Below are 14636 nucleotides of genomic sequence, written 5' to 3' on the forward strand. Positions count from 1 at the left end.
ATGATCATGTTGACAAATGGGTGAATTAGAATAAGTTCATTAATATTATTGCTGACACAAATAGCATCATGGCTTTCTGCAAAACAAGCAGATCATTGTGAACTTGTGTCTTATTAGCCACTATATAAAATGTATAATTTTATATATATATATATGTGCACTCACATGGGATGTGAACTTAGATGCAGTTTTCCCCAGGCTTCTGCTCACTGACAGCTGTGACTTCCCCCTAGTGTTCAGCTGTTATTTTAAACACTAATCATTAAAGACTGGGCTGCCTCTCACACTAAAAAAAATATCAGTTTGTTTTAGAAAAATATAGGAGCTTCCCTTATGATAAAGTTTATGGTCATTGCCTAATTTTAATAAAACAGCAGAGGCTGGTTTCTTGTTAAAGCAAAGATTGTGAATCAAGCATCTGTTGCGAAAAAGTCAGGAAGAAGAAATAATCTCAGCTAAATGTAAGTTTTTGCTGGCTGATTGGCTCACCAATTGTTCAAGTTATATAATTACACCTAAAAAAAGTGGCTTGCGGACTACTACAAAATGAAAGCTATAGGGTTCACTCGTAGGCGGCGTAACCAGTTTTCTGGCACCTCCTCATGTGCTGTTTGTGTTTAGAGACCATCAGACGGCCTGGCAAAGGACACTTTCCCTCTCCTTACTGGAAATCAAACTCTTCCAGTCCATGTCAGCAGCTTTTTTTTTCCATTCATCTGTCCTTGGATTTAGCCAGAAACTGTTTCAATTAGCTGCCTCCCCCCCCCCCAATTTTTTTCCTGAAGAAGCTCTTCAAAAACATTGATTTTGGCATTTCGAGTTTGGAGTCCTCCTCATCATCGTGTAGGCTCCTGATTACCAAACACTTGGTACGGCTCCCTTGTATCTTCCTTATCTCAACAGCTTGGAAAATACCCCCTTTCCTCAAATTATTACAGCACCACTAGTCAAACTCCAAAGCAAAGGGAAAAGGGTCTTTTCAGCTGGCCTTGTCCCATACTTACAGAAAGCAGTTGCTTCCCAGCAGACAGTTTAAGCTTGCTTCAAAGAGTAAGGAAATTAAAGCAATTGCCTCATGTGTTTGTTCATCCGTCTGTCTGAGTACTTCCCTTACCCCAAACCTGAAACCTTACTGGCAATTTTCAATTAAATTTGACAGAAGTCTCAAAAATTAGTAAGTCCTTGTTAGTCTCTTGAAACAACAGCTGGATAAATAGAAAAAAACCCCCAAACATAACATTCCCTGGAAAGAGAGCGAAGTACTATTACTCCATTATACAGTGTTTGTCAGCAACAAGTCATCTGGTCCTCACGTAGTGGGTTGTGCTGCTCCAGACTGCCAAGGGCTCCTGCTGCCTTGCCCATGTGGGAAAAGGAGCCTTTGGCTGCTTCTCTCCTTCTCCCCTTCAGGCCAGCCATCTTACTGGCTGCTTCTCAAATCTTTAAAAGAAACCTCAAATATTATACCTTTGTTCTTTCATTTTCTCTGTCCCAAGAGTTTCATTTTTGCTTGCTCTTTTTCCTACCATGCTGGACAGGCTCCCTTTTCATGCCAGCATGCCCCTAAGGCCTCCCTTGCCACAACGTGTATATTGGAGGCCATCTACGCGGAACGTATTCTGAATATCGCCATTTAAAAAACAACTCAATTCGTCCCCTTAGTCCTGTGAAGACTTGAAGCCCTCTAGATCTTCACAAACACAAGGCTGAGTGATGTCCGGAGTGGGCTTCCATCCTCTGTCAGGTATGACACTGGGTTTCAGGATCAAAGCATCCATCTTCAGAGGCCTGTGGACAGGGAAATAGGGCAGCACCCTCTGGAAGATGCCTATCAAGTATAGTTTACTTTCAGAGGTAAATGTAGTTCGTTCCTTAGTACTCCTTAGCATGAGACGGAGCAATTTCTAAGAATTTAAGCACCAGAATTAGACTGTCGGAAGCTTCCCTGGCTGAAGGCTGAGGTCTGAAGTCGCAGGCACATGTATTTGTACAACACGGCAGACTGGGGACTGGACATTTTTCCTCCTCTTCACTGATATCCAAAATGTAATAGAAAGCCAGACAGAATTAAATCCAATTTGCAGTAGTGTCTTAGATTTTGACATGATGCCAAGTTTCTTTTCAGCTGACAGAGAAACCATGCTGTCTTCTGATCTTTTCACCCCAGGGCGCGGGAGGACAGGATGAAAGGCCAGCCAGGTCCCAGCAGCAGGAGCTGCCTCCTGCCCTGCCTCACTCCCCTGCTGGTAACGTATACAAACCCATTACTTGCAAGACGGCTTCAATTTTATCCTGTGGGGTCTCCCCAGGGGACAAAGCCAGGGCTGCCCAGTTCACAGGTGGGCAAACTTCTCCAACCCCAAATGAAGGGTCCATCTTTTATTAAACATGATCTGCCTTTTTTATCAGCTCACCTACATGTGAGCACAGTAAGGAGCGTTGTATTTTTGTTGGCAAAAGTTGTGAGATCACAAGGGTCACAATGTTCCTCCTTGCTTACCGTCACAATGGATCACATCGACTGTCTGTCAAAGCCCTGTTGACATGTATTGATCTTGACAGTTTGGTCTGGTGTTTCCACTTCACGTGTACAAAGGGTAGTAAAAGATCCCTTCAGAGATTAAAAAATGATGGCCCGCTGCATTTATTTGTGCCCCAGGGGGCATCATCTGGGGGGAGATTCCTACAAGTAGCACATCCAGTTATTTCCATGTTCCCATGACACCAGCTGCTGCTTCTGCCAGCTCTCTGAAATGTTCCTTCCTAAGGTAGTAGGAGGGCGAGGACTGAGAGAGGGAGGGGTACAGAAACCCAATGAAGGACAACGACTTTCCAGAAATTATTGAAATCTCATCCTCTTCCTGCTTTTCTCTCTAGTTCTTCCATCAGAGAAGAAAACACTTCCATACTGCAGACAATATTTCTTTGAATATTATTTTTACAGATTCTGCCTTAAAATGGGCCAGATAGCGTACGAAGAGAATTCGGTTCCCAAATCTTTTGCCACTTCGCCTCTGCTACATGGAGCCACAAGGAAACTGTATTTTCCTAGGAACAATGCGAGAATAGAAGATTACGAGAAAAATTACTGCCGGAGTATCCTCTTTATTCCCTCTGGATTTATACAATCACTTCCGTGAGAATAAAACCAAAAGCAAAGGTATATCACTAAAAGGAAAATGTAGCAAGTCTATGTATTCGTACACTTCAGGGAACATGCACAACGAACGTATGTCTGTCTCCAAAAATGGTTATTGTATGAAATCTTTCGTCCCAACAAAGCCTAGGGAACTCAGACCCCTCTTTTCAGGAATTACTCTTCAATCAAAACAGAAACAGCTGTATTTCATATCTCCCAGTCAATGCATATTGCTGGAAAAATCAACGAATACCCGTACAGAAAAACAGGCAGCCCAACAGCTGAAGGTGCCACAACTGAGACTACGCAGATGACAGAAGCTGGGACAGCCAGGGGTTTCCAGTCACACATAGGTGGCTCAGAAGGCTGACAAAATGGCTTCTGATTCATTGATAAAATCCCTCTTTCGAGCATCAAGGCCAAACATCAACTTTCTGACGTATCTCCTGAAGCATCTGGACCTCTTGGAATCCGTGGCTCTCCTGCACCCTTCTCTGCAGAGCGAGTGCCCTCCTGCCTAGTCTGTTTCCATTCATACACAGAGTAGACAAGAGAGGAAAAGAGCATTGCAATGGATTTTGTGTACTCTAAAAGATGTTATTTAAAACTTCCTCACTTCATGTATTGTTTAAAACAAGCGCCCAGAATTTTGTATGTCAGATAATTCCTTTAGGACACAAAATCCTGATTTGGGATCCTGAGGGCTCTTGATTTCAAAGAAAGATTCTCATTTTCTGTTATTCAACTCTTGCCAGTATGCAACATGACTGTTTCGTTTTTCTTCTTTGCAGAAATAGGCCTAAATAAAGCAACCATGGAAGTAAAATGAAAGTAGCAGGAGACTTCAGTGGGAAATGGTCAGACAAATTTCCATTTTTTCAAATGGAAGCATGTAAAGATGTGCAACTTTCTGTAAACAATTTGGGTGCAGTACGTGAAGTCCTGTAACATCATGGGAACAACTTTTGCCAGAGTTTCATGCTTTTTTCCACTTTGAATTATTAATTACATAGTGAATCACGTATGATTTTTAGTGCTAGTGTAAACAGAACAAACAGTGAATTTTTAAAACCACATTTATTTTTAATACAAAATCTGTTGCACCATTACAGAAGTGAGCCTGTATGTTTACCCCCACATGCACAGATAATTCAGCATCTACAATTAAATAAGAGTAAAATTGTATTTCTCTTTTACCAAAACCATTGGCAAATCTTATTAAGAAATGTTCTCTTTGTGCTTTGTAATCAATTCATTTCTTATGTCGGTTCCCATTAAGAAAACTGATCAATGGAAAGCTCAAAGGTGCGAAAGCAGCTTATTACAGCTAGCTGACGTTGGTGATCACTTCAGTTGTGCTTTACCTACAATATATACATGAAAGCTGCGAGGTGTGCTACGGTCTAATGTAACGCGCTGGCAAAAGCTCTGAATGGTTCAATTAGGAATCTGCAGTAAAAAAGCAGAACAGTTCACTATTTCGTTTCCACAGCAAAAAAAATCAGATATTTAAGTAGATGCTTTAAAATACCATGCACACCATTGGCTATAGTACTTCTTACACAGTACAACATAAGCTTTCTTGTTTTATTTGTCTGTAACACCTAGAAGCATATAGCATCTACGCTTTAAGTGTATTTACAAATTCAACAAAATATCTACATATAAAAAGCTTACTTAAAATTAAACTTGATGCAAGTTATGAAAAACCAATTTATTGGCAAATGAAACTGAGCATTCCTTCAACCATAGGTTGTTATAAAAATTTATATTTGGAGGTAAACGACTGATATAGTATGCAAGAAAATAATTTTGTAACTGATAATGGTAACCCTTTACCACTAAATCATCTTAGCACTTGTCCGATTGAATTCCGTGGTTCCGAGCGGTAACGCCCGCCCTGCGTCAGGCTGTAGATAATGACAGAGCTGCCACACTGATCAGGCCGGGACACAGAGGGAGGGAAATGCACTCTTGCTGGTGTAGCTGGCTGGTGTGGTTTTTTGACAATTTATTTTACAAGAGCTTATACCTTGCTGTGTTAGTAAATAATTTAATTCTGTTTGTGTTTTGGTTTTGTGGTTTGTTTGTTTTTTTTTCATTTTCTACGGCCATGAAAACATGTTCTGCTGTAACTGTCTAGAAAGCATTTATTTTATTTTTAAAGGGAAAAAACCCCCATACTCTGTGTAATTTAAAATATTTAAAACCTTCCATTTTTAGCACAACAGTTTCATAACACTTTTTTTTCTTCTTCACATATTTACTTTATTTGGCAATGATAGTAGCCTGCTAATCACAGTTTACTGCACCAACTGATTTAGTAGTACAGCGCATTATGGAATGCATATTGTATAAAGGCACTGAATGTATTTTGCCCTGTGTTTTCTGGAATATTTTCTCTCATTTTAAAGTTTTTCTTTCAGTGACTGTACAAATTCCAAAATGCATTGCAATGCGTATCTTTTATGCCCTAAAATCAATCCAACGTGTTTTGATGTAAAAATAGAACACTGTACTGCTGTAACACTTGGTAGATTAAAAAGGCTATAAAGTAATAAGAGCAAAGAGCAGATAATAGGGTCTCATTAAGCATCAGCAAATGCAAGTGTCATACTTAAATCATTTAGCAATTATATACTGTACATACTGTTCCTAACTGTCTTGCAAAAAGACATATGATAGCTAGACATTAAGTCACCAATTTCACAACAATGTCCACAAAGACATTGAAGTTCTAGATAATACTACTATAACACTCTGACAATGAAAACGGAATTCATACCCAGGGATTCAGCTGAGGACTGCATAACAAATTGTCAAACCATGTCTTTATAGTGCACACGAGATCATCTGTGAATTGTGTAGCATTCTTTTTTTCCATGCATTATACTGTATTTTCAACAGGAAACAAAATTATAAGTCGATGTTATTGTTTCTGTCAGTTCCTCCTAAAAAAAGTAAAAACACCCAAGTTTTGAACAAAATTTGAATTTCATATTTTGATTCATTCTAACGTACCACTTAATGTGTCATTATGCTGTGTAATTGTATTGACCTGCATATTCTCATAGCATAAACATCTCGAGGCGTGGAGCTCCGTTACCTGCATGTTCATAGTATGAGAAGGAGGAGGTACAAGTGCTTTGAACAAACAGAAGATACGAGGGCATCAAGTTCTGTGGTTACACAAATGAATTCATGGCATTTACAGGAGAAGGAGCCTCAGAGCTTTCATTTCCTTCGGCAGGTTCTTTCTCTTTTTTACCACTGTACTGTCCAATGAAGGAGCCATCCTCATTGAACTGACCATTTACACCTTCTCCATAGTCAACTAAACTGTCATCACTGTCTTCTTTTTTCACAGTTCTGTCTGAAGGTGTCCGGCTTCCTTTTTTTAGTGGTTTATGGTCCTCTGCATCACTGGAGACAAAAACAAACAAGCAAAAGGAATTAACCGATGTCTTATCTATTACGACAAAATCCGCCATGCATGCAGAGTTTATACAAAGCACGTGTGCAGCCCTATACTCCTTTAGTAAACCCACATCACATTGTAGAGATGGATCAATATGATGCAGCTGACATGAATACATGTGTAGGAATGGTTTAAACAGAGAATGTCTTCAGTGGAGGGCGGGGGGTTTGTGGTTTCTTTTTTTTTTTGGTTTTTTTTTTGTTTCCCCCCCCACATCGTGCATGATTTTTCAATGATAAGACTTGTGCCCTTGGCTTGGAAGCAATTTAGATGCAACTGCAAGCATTAAAAAGTGGGTTGTAAAGTTATATAAAAAAAATTCATTTGTTCTCCAAAGTAACAAGCTTATGATGTGCTGCGAAGTTAGTCTGTTAAACTTCTTAATTTCTTTGACTCCTTGAACATGAATGAAGAATGAATTTGGTTAAGTGAAATATACTGATTTTCTTTACTAGTATAAAGAAAATAAAAGTGCTGCATTTTAAATAATTTGTTACATAATGCAGGCCAGACTTGCAATTTTCAACCTTACCTTTCAAGAGACCTACATATTCCATTAAAAGGGTGCAGAAGAAACAAATGAAAATAGCCTAAGAAGAAAAGCAAAGTCCATATCCTGATAGTGATCAGTATTTTATCAATAATAATTTGCTCTTAAAATTGCTAAAACATTTACTGTATACAGGTAAAGCAACAATTTAGCTTACAGTAGCTACAGCTGAGCACTAAAGAGCATGCTTAGTTTTTTTCAATACTGAGCAGATCAGCCTCCTTCTCCTAATCCATTACTGATAACACGTTCTGACAATGGTGACGGTGATTCGGTGGACAACAGAAAAAGGAAAGAAAAGAAAGGCAGGGAGGAGAGATCCCTCTAGCAAAATACTGTGGTCTTTCCCTTGTCAGTGGAAAAGCTGCAGCCCCATCAGCATCCCCAAATAAATCTGCAGCTGTGGTAAGCTTCTATTTCAGGAAATAGATTCTTTTCAGAACCTTGAACAACACACTTCAGTTTCCACATGAAGATTTCTGCAGCAGCTCTAGAGCATTTCAAATTATAAACTACGATTGCCAGCTGAACTTTTGGGTGCAACTATTTATGTTGTCTTAAAGAGAACATGTGACTTCATTTGCATATAGGGTACAAAAGAGCAAGAGATTTTTGTTTTTTATTTAAAGATTCCCAGTTTATGGAAAATACAAAGCAACTTGTATTAAATATCAAGGAAATAAAAATATATTTACAATATCCACAATATTAAGCAAATTATTCTAGCTGTGTAATTCCTGGAAACAAATGCCTTATTTCTTCCAATAATTATGTCTTCTATTTTTTTCTAATTAATATCTTTGAACGGCCATATATATATGGCACATACAAGGTCACATAGATCATACTGTGAGCTAACAAATGCCCTGCCGAGAAACATTTCACTCTTGCTAGAAAACCATTTAACCAATTTTCCATCAAACTGCGTCTCCTCATCTCATCGCGTTTTTTCGAAGACTCCAAGTTATCACATTCTAAAAGAAGTACACCTCTAATAATACGCATAATACTTACAGAAAAAGCATACCAGAGATTTTATTCCTCTATGCATACACAAGAAAGAAATGGTAGGAATATCTATCTTATTAACTTGTAAATAAACCTTCATGTTTAAAATGCACAAAGGCAAAATGTCTAAACTCAACGGCATCAGTCATGACTTTGGTTTTAGTTATTGCTGTGTACATGGCATGAGGATAAGTATTGTATTGTTGATCTTCTGCGTTCAGTGATATTGCAAACATCTAGGCTAGCAACTTTTAAAATAATTCTGCTCCAAAATGTCAAGCATCCAGCAGCAAAGTGCAAATGTTTGTAACACTGCAAGCACAAGATGATGACAGAGATGTTACTGAAGAGAGTTCATTCTGGAAGGACCCTACATTTAAAATGCTGAAGATAGAACTGAGTATTTCAAAATCACATGCAATGCAGTTTCTCCATTGCCCTCATCAGAGGGCATCAGAGTCACTGCAGCAGGTTGTACAAACCGAACGAAGACCAGACCCTCACTCTGAAGTAGTACCAGGTCCTCCTCCCAAAGAAGAATGACCTGCAGTGTTTAATGCTTTCTGGGTAAAACAGCATTGAGTAAAGAACATTGCACGTACGGTTTGCTGTTTAATTTTAGATAGGTAGCTTCATAACTGCTTGCATCATAGTATGTAGGAATGAAAATAAATTAAAATTCCATTTGTTCCATATTCCAACTGGTCAGGAAACTATTCAAATATGCTGGTCAGCAAATACTCTTAAGTGTGACCCTATCCAGTGTAACTGACTAGTTATAAAGCTCAATTTTCATTTATAACTTAGATACATCTGGTTATGGGAACTTCTGCTCTTAAGGTTTTTGTGCTTGCATTTTGGAAAACAAAGTTTATTTATAAGCTAAACAATGAAGAAATACTTACATGGTTGCATTGTGTCTGTGATTTTTCTGTATTTTAGTAAGGATGCAGATTCTACTGTCTTTATAATTAAAAATAAACAAACAATACTGCAGATTTACCCAGGAGTGTACCTGCACAGTGGCGGGCACTGGTGTAAGAGCACGGTTACAGCAGATGCAAAAATCAATTCTGAATCAGGGGATTCCCCCCCTTTTTGCACTGTACAAGTCCAGAAGGAAGTTCTGCCAAGAGTCTCTGGCAGTGGAAAAAGATGTGGGATTATCTGGGGTGCTTTCCACTCATTGTTCAGGCAAAGGAAATAAATGCCATGAGACCATTTATTCTTTATCAAACTGGACTATTCATTAGATTAACACAATGTTTTGTGTGTAAGGGAAAGAAACTGAAGAATAAAATCAAAACAAGCAGGACAGAGAGAAAAAAAGTGAAGACATAAATGTTTTGGACAGCACTTTTGTAACCCTGGGGGTGCAAAACAGAGAAGGGACCCTGGTGCTCTGGGGAAATAAATGTATTTTCTGTTTGCCGCCAAGAAGCAAACTGCAAAAACTGCTGAATTGCATTCTGAATATGGATGCCCAAAGAGCTACAGAACACTTTAGGCTGTAGAATATATAATACTATGATGAAAAAACATGTGAAAGCCAGAAATTTTGATACAATATCTGCAAGATTTGCTAATCTTGCTTACAATTGTTCACAAAACTATTCCAAAATGCAACCAGATTAGATAATAATTTATTTCAGCTCTTCTTTGTGATTTTGCTTGCTGTCTTTTATACTAACCTATTGTAATATCTTGAAATGAAAAATAAAGTACAATTTGGGTTGACTAAAATTACAGTGCAAAACTGAAGTTTCATACCCAGAACGGGTATGAATTTTATATTTAGATCAGACAGCCATGAAAGCTGAGTCTAGGGATACTTTTACTATTTGTTGTCTCACAAATAAATTCAGTACTACTAGTTTTTTAGGGATGAAAGTTGCTCACTGAAGACTGATACGTACCAGTCATTTTGATAAGTACTGATAGGTACCACACACATTTCTTGCCCTTTCAGTAAGAATAGTGTTTAATATTAAAGCATACTTTAAAAGCATGATTTAAATATTTTTCATAAACAATTGCTAATATATGAATACATGTTTCTTTTTCTTCTTGTTTTAATGAAACATATAGAAAACTTGCAGCTAATGATTAAGAGATATGAAGAAGTACGGAGGTGACAATAGCATGTGTAAGTGCAAAGTACAAACTTATTTTTTTAAAAAAAGTACTTCCATTTAATAAGCTCATCGGTTATTGAAAGAAATATGTACCTTGATATCTCCTTTCTTCTTTCAACTTTTCAATTTTTCTTCCTTAGATATGGGTACATGCAGCAACCAGTCAGAATGGGGAAGACAGTTTTACGATGCCTCTGCAGTCCAGCAGGCAACTAGTTCCCAATAAACTTTGCCACATTCATGGACATGCAAAAAGACTCAATATATGGTTAGCAATACACTACTTTTCCTTGTAACACAACTGTCAGATGAAAGGCAACATAAACAAAATGGGTAATGCGTTCTGGGCTACTGGACGAAGAAACAGGATGCAGAAGATAAAAACTGTTGGCAGTAAATTCCTTTTTCTGTGCCCTCAGGTAAACAGCCCAGAAATGTTTAGGCATAAGCAGTCCCGCAAAGCCACAGAATTACCTTACACCATGGCTTCTCTGCAAGCTCCAGAACCTCTGCCCCAACACCTGCCAGGTTTCTGCTCACGCCCCTAAACTGATAGGACTGTGCAGATGAAAAAACGCTTTCCCTATACACTTCTACACCTGTATCAATCCATATTTCAAAACATTTTCCTATTTTTAATCTAGCTAAGACATAAGGACATCTATATTAGTGTTCTGAGTAGTTTTTCTTCGGCATCTCTGTAATACTCAATCTTCAACCCTGGCAGAAGCTGGAAAAACTGGAAGATTAAGCTCTGGCTTTAAATGGCAATGGGTTGAAAAAACTGTTGTTAGTCAAAGAACCTAAGTCACTCCTTGTGAAAATTTTAAGGAAATGTCCGCTTAAGATTTTCCACCTGTGATACTTCTGGTGGAAAATTATACAAAGGGAAAACAAAGCACTGATTTAAAAAGTAGTGACACAGATGTTCAAGAACTAAAATAAGAACCATCAAAGAAAGCACGTGTGTGTACATGAGGACACAAGACCACTGCCAAATCCAGTCAGACTATTCAGAGACAAGAATTCTTCAGGCAGTCCGCTGACATCATCTCTTGCACTAGAAGGGAGCAAGCTTAGAATTACGGTGCTGATGCACAGATTATTGCTAGGTCCCTCTGGTAACACACCTAAGCTGCAATAAAACTTGAGTAACTACAAGAAAAAAAATACTATTGCAGTTAAAAACCATATTCTCATTGTTAATCAACACAGAACAAGAAAGAAGAGTAATATATTATCTATCAATCTTAGAACTCTCCACCAACCATTTCCAGAAACTCTCTCGTAGCACATCCAAGAATTTCTAGGAAAAATGTTGTGTGTCAAAATGCTGAAGATGCAAAATAATTCAAAAAAATGTGCAAACATCCTGAATAATCGCAGTAGCAGTCCTACTACTGTAGTTCCTTTGTCCTGTTTGATCTTCCTAAGAACATTATTCTACAGACTCCACTGAGACGCTAGACTTTCATACTTCCTGTGAAGTTAACCAAGGAATGCACGCTTGCAGTCTCTCCCTACCCATGAATCCACAGGTCTGTAGATGCCATAACTTCCTCATTTCTCTTGATGTAGGGCCCAGGATGGAAATTCAGGCTCATTTATACACCTACACTGACCTGAACAGGAGCTCTAGATAGCCTTTAATTTTGATTTAAATGAACACGCATTTGTGGTACTTCTTGTATTTCCTGCAGCTTCTTGGTGTAAGCATTGACTGTTTGTAATTTAGTGGCTCAGTCTTCTACAGCTCAGGAAACCACTGGGACAGTAGCGCAGTTTGCTGCAGAGGCACTGTTTGCCCTTACTGTGTGAAAGCGCAGGTGTGCCTCCAGTCACGGGAACATGGTGTACCCAGTCATTCTGGGTTCCTGAAACACCTGCATCTCCTGAAGTGTTATTTCCTTTTATAAATCGACATGGCAGGAAAATCCGACGTTGGCTGGTTCTGCAGAAAGTATGCTCGTAGATGATGTTGAAGAGTGAAAAACTTCAAACAAGTCCAAGTCGTTCCAAGAATACTGGGAAGCGTAGAAACTGAAAGCAACAAAAACCTCCCCTAAAATCGAGAGCTATGAATTCTCTAGAATATCTCAATTAGTCATTAAGATTTAAGTAATTTAATAATTTAAATCTTATTTTGAAACAACTGATTTTCTAAGCATTGGGCTTACTCATCCAGAAGTATTGAAGTCCATTCAGTATAAATTTCACTTTCACTCTCTCCAGCTCCTGAGAAAGGAGGAAGCAAGTCTATGTTCTTAGAAAGTTCCTCTTGACGGTCTGGTGTCTCTCTGAAAGTGAGATGTCTTTTCGTACTTGGCATGAAATGACTGTGAGACCTTATACTTTCCCTTCCCTCCTTTAAACTTCGGAGGAGAACGAAAGGAGCTCAGACACTTGTGAGGATAAGAAAATGAAGAGCTGCCAACAGAGCTCTTTTTTTTCAGCTGACGTGAGGAGTGTTTGTGTTCTGAGAAATCCTTCATGATCTGGACCAAGGATTCACCAAATAGCTTGCCGCCTGTGTATGGTAAAGACAGCAGTTTACATTTTAGATCTAGTGATGAGGTCCAAGGGCGTAGCCATATAGCTCTCCAGGCTACAGTGAGGCATGCCATATTTTTAACGGTGAGTCTAAGAGAATCCTCAGCTGCATCGTGGATAAAATTAGCTGCAACTTTACATAGCCTGCGTTTCCTCTGCATGGCACCAGATGGGACCCATTTCTTTCTGAATCTGTCTCTTTCTTTCTCCAACCATATCAGTAACGCTCTAGAAGCGTAAGTGCAATAGATAGATACTCCAAGCTGGGCTGTAGCTAGCTTGAAAGATCTTTTAATTGCTTCCTCAACCTTTCTATCAGTAGGATCTTTAGGGACAGCATCCATATTAGCAGGCACTGGTAGTGTAGAATCACCAGCAACCACTGCTCTGTCAACCTGAGGCAAGGTTCCCCACAAAGCAGCTTTATCCACCGGAAAAGGATAGAGCTTATGTAGGACTGCCGGGGCTTCATGCTTTGCCTCAGGATTACCCCAAATCCTACAGACAAGATCTTCCACTGATGAATGGATAGGAAGTGCATTATCTACCTCGACTTCTTCAAAGGGGATAAGCAGTTCTTCTGAAACACATTCAGATTTGGAAGATGTTAGCATTAACGCTCTCTTTATGTGCTTGAACAGATAATTCTGATTCTCCATGTCAAACTTCCGCAGAGGATCTGGTCCTTCTTGGTCTTCTGTAGGGGACTCAGATGACACCTCCCCATCTCCAGGGGATGACTCTATCTCCAAGGCCTTGTCAGCCTCAGATTTCTCCTTTCCAGAAGCTGTTTGATCTTTCAAACTGTCCATATGGTGAGACTCAAAAATCTGGGAACTGCTGCCAGCTGCTTCTAGAGGAACCACTGGAACTTCTGTAATTGGTACCCTGGGATGCTTTACTGAATGAGACCTAGCCTGAGCCACAGAAGTTGTACTTTGTCTGGCTGCAGTCAAAGCATCCTTTAAGACAGTAGCTAGCTCAGGCAAAATTACAGATTTCATTAATGAATTCTTTTCAGATTCAGAGAAATGAGTAGTAGTAGAAGGTCTTACCTTCCTGTGGTAGGAGCTTTGAGAATCTTCTGAATCTGAGCTGTAGTCTGGGGTCTGGCTGAACGAGTGCTGGAGAGAAGAATGCTGCCTTGCCAGTGAACCACGAATTGGGTTGCAGCTGAGAGGTTGCTGGAAAGGGGATGGCTGTCCTGCCTGAGAATCTGAGCCCTCCTCCGACCCCATTATCTGTTGCTCTGAAGCATGATGTCTAGAGCCATGCCTGTACTTCCATTCGTCTGACCTCTTTTCCTCTTGGCAGAGGGAAGCAGAGACAGAACTAACCCTTGTAAGCTCTGAAGACTGCCTAGCCCTCCTCCTGGTGTAGGAGGACTCTGATTTGGTGCTGGAGTATGGATCCCCTGACCTTCTGAAGAAGTTGGATCTGTCAGATCTCACAGACTTTGCTTTGGTAAAGACAGGGTCTGCTTCAGGAGAATTGGCACAGCTACCTTTTCTTTTCTTTTCCTTGTCCAGTTTCTTTCCTGTCCAAGCAGACATGGACCTGAAGTGATGAAAAAAGTTCAAAATACTGGAATTCCTAGATTTTTCAAAAATTTCTTTTTTTTTCAAGGGAAACCCTATACCCTTTTTCCTCAGAGAAGCACTGCATCATGACCAGTGCCGTGTGAGGCAGACAAACTGGGAACTGAGTGACTGCAGTGAAGCTGGGCTGCAGAGAGGATGCCAAGATATCTTCTGTAATCTGACTGGTTGCTGCTGC

At 39.5% G+C, this 14636-nt stretch overlaps 1 protein-coding gene across 28 annotated transcripts in view; it reads right to left on the reverse strand.

Moving 5' to 3' along the window:
- Positions 1-3089: 3089 nt before the first annotated feature.
- Positions 3090-14636, reverse strand: part of NRCAM (neuronal cell adhesion molecule) — a 171915-nt gene continuing 160368 nt past the window's right edge. For 27 of the 28 annotated variants that reach the window (XM_075429490.1, XM_075429485.1, XM_075429487.1 and 24 more), the window contains one exon: positions 3090-6562. In XM_075429490.1, the coding sequence (XP_075285605.1) occupies positions 6325-6562 (238 nt within the window). In that variant the 3' untranslated portion in view covers positions 3090-6324. Of the gene's footprint in view, positions 6563-12559; positions 14418-14636 lie in introns of those variants that run through there. The other variant, XM_075429513.1, reaches the window with a different exon arrangement.

The sequence above is a fragment of the Opisthocomus hoazin genome, chromosome 8 (assembly GCF_030867145.1).
Source record: "Opisthocomus hoazin isolate bOpiHoa1 chromosome 8, bOpiHoa1.hap1, whole genome shotgun sequence".
Classification (NCBI taxonomy): Eukaryota; Metazoa; Chordata; class Aves; order Opisthocomiformes; family Opisthocomidae; genus Opisthocomus; species Opisthocomus hoazin.